The sequence below is a fragment of the Hyperoodon ampullatus genome, assembly GCF_949752795.1.
Source record: "Hyperoodon ampullatus genome assembly, chromosome: 19".
NCBI lineage: Eukaryota > Metazoa > Chordata > Mammalia > Artiodactyla > Ziphiidae > Hyperoodon > Hyperoodon ampullatus.
In genome coordinates this window covers 16968505-16978016 of record NC_136932.1, presented here as the reverse complement: position 1 = coordinate 16978016, position 9512 = coordinate 16968505, and the positions used below count along the sequence as shown (strand labels likewise).

The 9512-nt window shown below is 54.4% G+C and overlaps 1 protein-coding gene across 1 annotated transcript; it reads right to left on the bottom strand.

Moving 5' to 3' along the window:
* Window positions 1-186: 186 nt before the first annotated feature.
* Window positions 187-9466, bottom strand: TK1 (thymidine kinase 1; the record flags this gene model as incomplete). Its single annotated transcript, XM_079725132.1, has 7 exons — window positions 187-477; window positions 567-686; window positions 991-1080; window positions 5751-5844; window positions 8099-8209; window positions 9253-9284; window positions 9401-9466. The coding sequence occupies 7 exons, from the start codon at window positions 9464-9466 to the stop codon at window positions 277-279; spliced, it is 714 nt and encodes a 237-aa protein (XP_079581258.1). The 3' UTR covers window positions 187-276.
* Between the last annotated feature and the right edge of the window lie 46 nt (window positions 9467-9512).

The following is a 9512-nucleotide window of genomic DNA, read 5'->3' as shown; positions in this document are numbered from 1 at the left end:
CAGACCCCGCGCCGGCCTGGGGTGGATTGTGAGTAGCCTGGGAAGGGAACTGAGAGAAGCCGGCGGGCAGGCAAGGAGGGAAGTGTGATGTGCAGACCACCGGCCCGTGGCCCTTGGCCGGGGAAGGGGTGCTGGTGAAACTTCACCCCCCCCACCCCCGCTTCCTCCTCCGAGAAGGCCGGGCAGCACACAGGGGGCAGGCGTCCGCTAGGGGGCAGCAGCAGGCACGGGAGCCGGTGGCCGGTCAGCGCCCATCCTGGGTGTGGGGCTTGTGCCTCAGTTGGCCGGGCTGCACTGCAGGATCTGATGAGGAGCAAATAGCTTCCTGGCTCCCGTGGCCTCCCCGAGCTTCCCCAGCACTGGGCAGTTCTCTTTATTCTCTTTGCTGTCCAGCCCGGCAGGCTGACCCGAGGCCTTCTTGAAGTAGCAGAGGCGGCACACGGAGTGGTACTTGTCCGCTCCTCCTATCACCTCGACCTGGCCATGGGACAGGAAGCACCAGGAATGAGCGGGGACACAGCACCACCCCCTCCCCTCTACCCCTTGGAGAAGGCAGGAGGGGCCACCTCTTTCTCCACGCCCAGCCTCTTGGTGTAGGCGGCTTCTCGGAAGCACTCCATGCACACGGCCGTCAGCTTCACCACACTCTCGGCCAGGGGCACCAGGTTCAGGATGGTCCCGAAAGCCTGTATTCCCATGGAAAGACTGGTGTGCGCTTACCTCACCGGGTGGGCTTTTCCTTGAAACCCTCTGATTCACAGCCCTGAAGCCAGGAAACTAGGCCCTGACCTTGCTTTCCCCCAGAGCACCAGCCCCTGCAGCAGGCGGCCTAGTCTGGGGCAAACCAGGGAGCTGGGTCTGGCTCGCCTGAGCGCCTGGGCTCTGGCACAGTCTGGTCATCCAGGGCGCGGTGAGCTGTCCGTCTGTGCACAGCCCAGGCCCCTTCCTCCCTCCTGGGTCCCATTCCGAGACCTGGACCAGACGCCTTACCTTCCTCTGGAAGGTCCCATCCAGTGCAGCCACAATGACGGTCTTCCCGGCATTGGCCATGGTCTCGCTGAACTCCACGATGTCTGGGAACTGGCAAGGGTGAGAGGAGGAGTGAGCTTCTGCCCTGGGCAGCAGCTTCCAGGAGCCATGAACACGTGGCTGGACCCAACAGCTCTGGCCACCCGGATCGGTGTGGAGCGTGAGAATAGGGTGGCCCCAGCACCCCCCACCCGGCACGCAGGCTGCACATCCGCAGCAGCCCCAGTCGCTCCACCATCCTGCCAGCTTTCCATGGCAGAACTGGGCCCCGCTCCAGGCCAAGCACCCGGAACTGTCACTAGGAGAGGCAGTCTGCTACCGCAGTGGTCAAAAGCCCAGACCAGAGGCTGCCTTGGGCTTGAACCGTGGTCTTGGTTGGACCCATTAGCTGTGACCTTGGCAATGACTTCACGTTTCTGAGCCCAAGAAAAGGCAAGGATGGCCCTTGGTGTTTAAGGATTAAGGACCCTCGAATAATTTATGACATATGCTATTTGGCTGAGAGGTAGGCTCTGTGTATTTGCCTTTTTTTAAAAACATAATGTGCTGTGTGACGCCTTGAGAAGGGGTGAGGGTTCCACTGGCCACTTACGGAGCAGGATGGCACAGCACACCCTTCTAAATACAGGGCCTGCAGAAAGGTCACTTACTTGGTAAATCAAATTTCAAGTGGCCCAGGGCGAGGCTGCTACTTAAATTCTTTGGTGAACTTTCACTGGTCAATCATCTATCTAGATAGGTCTTTGGGTTGGGTGAAGTGGGGAGTTCTTGTGTTTGGGCAAAGGGTCTCTCTCCAGGCCGCTCATGTAGGTGCAAAGTTACCAAGACCTGAGGGCTCGGCAAGACGAGGACCAGGAGAGGGGTTAGAAAACCTGGATCAGTTCCAGCGGGATTCACCGAAGCCAGATCTGACGGCCTCTGCAGGGCTGCCGAGCCTGAGCTACGGAAACAGCACCTCCCACCCAGAGGCTCCAGCCTGGCTCCAGGTGAGGCCCCTCTTCTTCTCTAAAGGACTCATCACAGGTCACAGAAATGCAGCCCCCAGCCTGCAAGGAGCTGTCAGCCAGTGCCCTCCACCCCTACCCCCATTGTCACGAACAAAATGGTTTCCAGACATTGCCAGATAACCCCCGGGTAGGGGCCGGGGGCAAAGCCGCCCTGGGATGAGCACCCCCTGCGTCTCACTCTCCCTGCCAAGGCCTCATCAGATGTGGGTCTTTCCACACCAGGGTTTGGGGACCTCTCAGGGTCCTTGGCCTTGCCTGCTCTAGCGATGCCCACCATCAGAGACTTCAATTCTTCCACTTAAACTTTGTCCCCTGTTCACATACCACCCCTCCCCCACCCACCTCCCCCACCCAAACACTGAACCCTGGGCCCCCAGCTGGGATTCCTGAATGATCGAAGGTAAGGTCAGAGCTGTCTGCAACATCCCAGAACGCCCACTGGTAACCAACCACATTACTGACGTTTGTTTTTATTGCCACTAAATTTTTTAGGTTATGTTATGGGTTGAATTGTGTCCCTTCCCACCCCCCAAATCCATATGTAGAAACCCTCACCCCCAATACCTCAGAACCTTATTTGGAGAGAGGATCTTTGCAGAGGTATCCAGTCATAAAGTAGGTCAGTAGGGTCACACTCCAGTATGACTGGTGCCCTTGTAAAAAGGGGAAATTTGGACACAGAGAGGGACAGACACAGGGAGCAGATGGCCACCTGCATGCCAAGGGGACGGGACTGGAACAGATTCTCCCTCACGGATTCAGGGGGAACCCACCCTGTCCACACCTTGACCTTGGGCTCCCAGCCTCCAGAGCTGTGGGAAGTAAATGTCTGTGGTTTAAACCGCCCGGTCTGTGGTACGTGTCACAGCAGCCATAGACTCTAATACAGGTTACATTCAAAGCGGAACTTCAGAGGACCTAGTAAACGTAGGGTTTTCTTGGTAGACAAAAATGTTTGCCACACGGGATCCAGGTAGAAGAGTAACGGGGGGTTTCTTGATGGTGACAAGTCTACCCATTTGGTTCACCTGCCGATCCAGCACCTGGGCTGACCTGCTGTGAGCCACTTCCTGAACAAGGTTTGATGAGGGGAGAAGACCGAAAGGGGAGATCAGGAAGCCAAGAAGTAGTTTCACCCTCGTCCTTATCTTGCCGAGAGGTGGCGCCCTCATGATGCACGAGGGAAGCACCCCGGCCCTGCCCCGGTGGAGGCCTGGCTTCCTGGCAGCCAGGCTGGTGCTGAAGGCGCAAAGGCCACAGAGGGCAGGAACGAAGGATGTGACAGTGAAACATTCAACCGTTCCACCATGAATGGTAAAGACTAAATGAGATGCACAGACCAAATCCAGAGGCAAATAAACAGGGAAGAAATATTTACAGCATGTGACAAACTGGCACCGATTACATCATGTCCTGTAGAGGAAAGATCAACCAAGAGAAGGAGGCAATTTACAAAAGTAGAAACACAGGGAAAATGATGTCAGCCACTGGAGTAACAAAAGAGAAAGGCAGTTGGAACAGGATGTGTGTATGCAGCCACCACCACCCTGCCCTCCACCGCCCTCCGCCGGGGATTTCCGCAAAGACCCAGATCCCTCTCCCCCGCCCTCCCCCTCCCCCCCTCCCAGCCGTCCATGCTCCTCCAGCAGAGGAGACGCCCTGGGCGGCTTCCAGTCTCTCCCAGGGTTAACGCCAAAGTCTTTCCCGCTGACCTGGCCAAAGCCCCTGGCTCCTGGCTGCTCCTGAGACATGCCCAAAAGCACACTCCTGACTGGGAACCTTCACCCCGCTTTCCTTTTGGCCCCTTTCTGACCGTCCCCATAAAGCACCATCCCCACCTTAGCTCTATTCCCTCACAGTGCCTTTCTCCCCCGGTTGCCACCACCTTTTACCTATTTCTCTCCCCCAACTAGAATGTAAGTGCAAGGGCGAGACCCTGGCTGCATCCCCAACACCTAGAACATGGCTGCCACACAGCACAAGCTCAGAAAACACTTACTGAATGAATGAGATCGGTCCCTTGACCAGTGATTCTACTTAGTAGCTAAACCCCAATACACCAGACGATAGCCAGGATGTCCACACACACGTCCGTCACAGCCTGTAAGTGCCACACCCAAGGGGCCAGCTCATGTAAGACATGGTACGTTCATAAGGATAGGTATTTGCTGATGAGGAAAAAATGGTCACAACACGTGATATGAGCCCGATCTATAAATACAAACTTCCGACAAGGCCATTCTGTGACCGTGATAAGTCAAGACAAAACCAGACCCCTCCTAGGGAATTCCCTGGTGGTCCCAGTGGTCTCCGCACTCTCACTGCTGAGGGCCCGGGTTCAATCCCTGGTCAGGGAACTAAGGTCCCACAGGCCGTGTGGACCCCTCCAGAAGCATGCCTGAGTACGGACAGAACGTGAACATCGTCTAGGCTACAATGTACCAAATGTCCCCTCTCCTGGCTAAAGGAGTCACTGCTGCTGCTTTGGCCTCCTTCTGGTCCACCCTCCCTATAGGTGAGGTTTAAGATGCTGGTCAGAATCATCTCCCTTCCCACGACACCGAATCAAGAGCCAACAGCCCCCATCCTAATAACCAAGCCCTCTCTAATTAAGCCCCTCACCTACACCGTCCAGTTCCCATGCCGGGTGTCTCCCTGCAACAACAATCCCAAGTTGTTCAGTCCTGGTGGTCTCTGGACATAAGATGTCGGCAGTAAATTATGGACTTCCTTTTTATGTGCAGTCCTAACCTTTCCTAGATGACCCCTCTTACTACTGTGATAAAACAGAGATAAGACCAGGGACTTCCCTGGTGGTCCAGTGGTTAAGACTCCGTGCTCCCAGTGAAGGGGGCCTGGGTTCAATCCCTGGTCAGGGAACTGGATCCCACATGCTGCAACTAAAGATCCTGCACGCTGCAACGAAGATCCCATGTGCTGCAACTAAGACCCAGCACAGCCAAAAAAAAGAAACAGAGGTAAGACCAGCACTCGGGGTGACACTGTGAGGCTGGCATGCCCAGGATCCAGCTGCCCACCTACCAACGCACCCTCAGCTTATAGCGTGGGGTCTTCAGATATACCCCTCTCCAAGGGGTATAAATAAATATATATATTTAAAAAATTTTTACAGTAAACAAAAAATTTGATTTCTCAACACTGGTGTATAGGGAGGGTTTGGTTCTCTTTTGCTCATTGTTGCTTCTTTTTTAAAAAATATTTATTTATGTTTGGCTGCGTTGGGTCTTCGTTACCGTGCTTGGGCTTTCTCTAGTTGCGGCAAGTGGGAGCTACTCTTCGTTGCAGTGCGCGGGCTTCTCATTGCGGTGGCTTCTCTTGTTGCGGAGCACGGGCTCTAGGCGCATGGGCTTCAGTAGTTGTGGCGCACAGGCTTAGTTGCTCCATGGCATGTGGGATCTTCCTGGACCAGGGCTTGAACCTGTGCCCCCTGAATTGGCAGGAGGATTCTTAACCACTGTGCTACCAGGGAAGTCCTGTAAATTTTTTTTTTTAAGGTACAATAAATTTCATATAACAGTAACACAGAAAGCAGTAAAGGGAATTCAAAGGGTATTCAGACACTAGTTAAAGCAAGTTAACAATGTTTACCTTATAAAAATTTCAGAAATTGAACCAATAACCTCCAAATTAGCAGAGGAAAAAGGGGGACAGTTGAGTTCACAGGAAGAGTCCTATCAGGACAAGTCAACTTACAAACTGCCCTTCGTCGATGCCTATAACAGCCACGCCCAGGGCCTCCTGGGCCACATCCCGGAGCACGCAGGCTGGCAGGGCCTCCATGGTGTTCCTGGGGACAGAAAGCCAGAGCGTGAGCAAGACAAGGGAGCCCGAGGAGACCAGGAACCAGAATGAGGGCCCAGGGAAACGGTCTCATGACCACCCCCTACCTGCAAAGCAGGCTGAGATGTCTGCCCAGAGCTTTGAGAAATTAGCACCTGTGGGAAGGCATCTGGGGAGAAGAGTAAAGGCCTTTGTTTGGAAAACCAGTTATTCAACAAGAGCTATTTCACTTCACGCTTTGGACTGGAAATTAGCAATGCCCAATGTAAAGTTCAACCCAGATGCAAAGCACTTCTCTGCTTAGTGTGTGTGTGTGTGTGTGTGTGTCTGTCTGTGTGTGTGTGTGTGTGTGTGTGGTGGGGTGCAGACAGTGTTACTTCATCAGGTACAGTGCCTGGGGCCCATGATGCTTTGGGGATGAATGAAACATTTTAATTTCTTTTAAAAATCAGAATAAATGTAACTAAATCTGGATTATCTTTGTCTTTATATCAATGCAGTCATAAATTATAATTTTTTATTTTTTTCTTTATAGAGGAAGGGGCCCATGAAGGCAGGAAGTACCCAGGGCCCATGAAAGTCCTACCATGGCCCTGGGCAGACCATTAGCACCAGAATCTAAGACTAGGAGCCCCGTGCCCCAGCAGAGATAAGCCACGAACACCAACAAGCAGTGCAGTGACCTAGAATTCCCTCCGTTTGACTCCTCTGGCTGATTAAAGGATTTCTCAGAGATCATAGAGCTATTAAGTGGCAGAGTCAGGATTCAAATCCGCATTCATACTGCTGCCTCGTGTGTCCTGAGGGGAGATTCCTACCCAGCAGAGTCTGAAAGTGAAAGGCCGTGTGTGGGAGTGTTCCAGTGCATTAAATTACACGGTGGACCCCACGCTGCCCCACAGCCAGGCCTTTTGGAAGAGGAATGCTGTTCTTTGTCTTCTGTTAAAATAGTTTCTATGTTTTTCTGCAATGTTATTTTCTTCTGTTTCCATTTTTTGCCTGCTCCCCTGAACTACCCTTCCAAGGAGCTAGGAGTTTCCTGACGGCTCTGCAGTTTTGCAGCTATATATTTATATAAAATTTTACAACTACTGCTTAGTGATTATCTTGCCGTGATCCTGCAGGCAACACAGTAAGCCGGTTCCAGCTTCAGCAAGAGCAGCGTCTCTGGAGCACTGTCACCCCTGCCAAGCGCTAGGCCTCTGCTGCAGCTCGTCTGGGCCTCTACAGCCCAGGTTAGAGAGGATCTGTGACACTGGGGCAGAGCCTGGATTCCACCCCCATCTGACAGACCCAGAAGCTGCACTTCTAATCTTCTCCACTGCTTTCACTGTCCTCCCCTGACACTCCCCGCGTCCTGAGCAGCGGACACCTATGTTTTAGGGATGAGAAAGCAAACTTGGAGATGTAAATGACCTGCATCAGGCAACATGTCCAGGAAACGTCAGTCAACGTTTAACTTAACTCCAAGTCCTGGGCCCTCTCCGCCTCACCACCTGCCCAGCTGCAGACCCACCCCCGCACTCCCACCCTGAAGCCACACACAGCACAGCCTTGATGCTGGGGGCTCAGGTGGATAAATCTGGAAGACGAGAAAGGCGTCTCAGGCTCCAAAACATCAGGCCCTAAATGCTGTACGGAATGGCAGGAGTGGTACTAAATTTAACCTCCCAACCTCAGGCTGCAGGCTGAAATGTCCACAGGACACAGGCAGATAAACATAAAAGGGGGATGCACAAAGGCCACGAGACAGAGTCAGCGAGGACAAGCCAACTAAAAACTTAAATAAAATTCAGCCTGCAGGCCAACAAAACCAGTCTGCAACCTCCACATAGGTCAAGAGCAGGGTTTCTCAACCTTGGCCAGACATTACTGACATTCGGGGCTGGATCATTCTTTGTTATGGGGCTGTCTGTGCATCGTAGGGTGTAGCGACGTCCCTGCCCTTTACCCGCTAGTTGCCATCATGCCCTTACCTCCTCCTGTTGTGAAAACTAAAAAACGTCTCCAGACATTGCAAATAGACGCTAGCGGGCAAAATCACGTCCCGTTAGGAACCACTGGGCTAGAGCCCCAAGAAAGGCCAAGTTCTAGGGTACCTTGCCAAGCAACCTGGAAAGTTTGCAGATTTGAACAGTTCGCTGCCCGGCATCAGCATTATTAACCATCCTCTCTAAAGAGTTCTGACAGTAAGTTCTGTGACTCATCACTGGGCTTCTCACAAAAGGTGTGGGGACAGGACAGAAGGGGCAGGGACTGACCGGTCATGAGTGGAGAAGTTGCTGCTGTAACGCGTGTCTTTGGCATATTTGATCACCAGGCACTTGTACTGGGCAATCTGGAAGCGACGGACCCGTCTCATCAGCTCAGTACTGCAAGGTAAGGCCCATGCATAAGTGTGGGCGAGGAAGACCCCATCAGCACAAGTCGGGCTCCCTACCGCCTTCTAGGGGTATACAGCCTGAGCCCCACCAATGGATGGGAAGGCTGCAGGGCAGAGCGTGGGAAGGACCAGTGAGGACAGAAAGGGCCCACACAGAGAGTTCAGTCTAGACCCAGGAGGGAGGAGAATGTCTGGGCTGGTAGTCATTCTCTGTGGGGAGGGTGGCGAAGCAGGGCCCTCATGTGATTCAGGGAAGGGATGGGGGAGTGATTTTGTCGGGGGCAAAGCAAAGACCACATGCACAGGAGAGGGGTTCAGATTCCATTCCCAAGTAATCTCACCCCACAGTTCTGCACATAGCCTGAACTAACTTCACAGAACCTTTTGGTGCAACAAAGGACGCGCTTTGTCTCTGAGTCCAAGAGCCCACCCTGAGCCCACCCTGAGAGCCTCACCATCGTGGGCAAGGGATTTGAGCTGGAGTGATCCCCCAGCGCCATACAGGAAGGGGGGCCAGGGGAGTTACTGGGGGCTCACTGGGATTGGTTCTATCACTTCAGGGAAGCAAAGGCACCAGCGCTTGACTCTTCAGTGTGGAGAGTAACTACGCTCCTGGGCCATCTGAGGAAACAGTCACACTGCGAGGAAGCCACGGATACTGCAGGGCGCACAGGGCCTGGCCACCGTAGATGCACCCTTCAGAGAGGGCTTTAGTGAGGGGCTAAACGGTGAGCAGCTGTGACCAGCTCCCGGAAGGAGCGGTGGTTGAATGACCCCAAGGGGAAGTGGTTCCGACCCGGACGGGAAAGGGAGGAGCTCCTCCTCCGGTAGGATCCCACGGAGGAGAGGCATCCGGGGCGCGAACGCGGGGGTCGGACAGTGGGGGCTGCTCTAGAGGCGGGGCTCTGAGAGGGGCGGCAGGCTCGGGGTCGTGGGGCGTCATGGGAGGAGGACGGAGTCCCGGGGATTGGAGGAGAAGCAGGGAAGTGGAGGAAGAGGTCCCGGCCCACCCCCGTCCGGCGAGGCCATTACCTTTTTCCTGAGAACATGGGCCCGAGAATCACCTAGGAGAGAAGGAGAGGTCACTGGGCCCCGGTGTGCACGGACACCCGGGCCCCGATCACGACTCCGCCCCCGCCCCCGCCCCCGCCCCCGCCCCGCCCCGCCCCGTGGCCCGCACCTGGATCTGCCCCCGGGTCTTGCTGGGGGAGCCGGGCAGCACGGTGGGCAGGTTGATGCAGCTCATATTGCCTTCAGAGAGATCAAAAGTCGAGGACCCTCCTCCTCCTCCT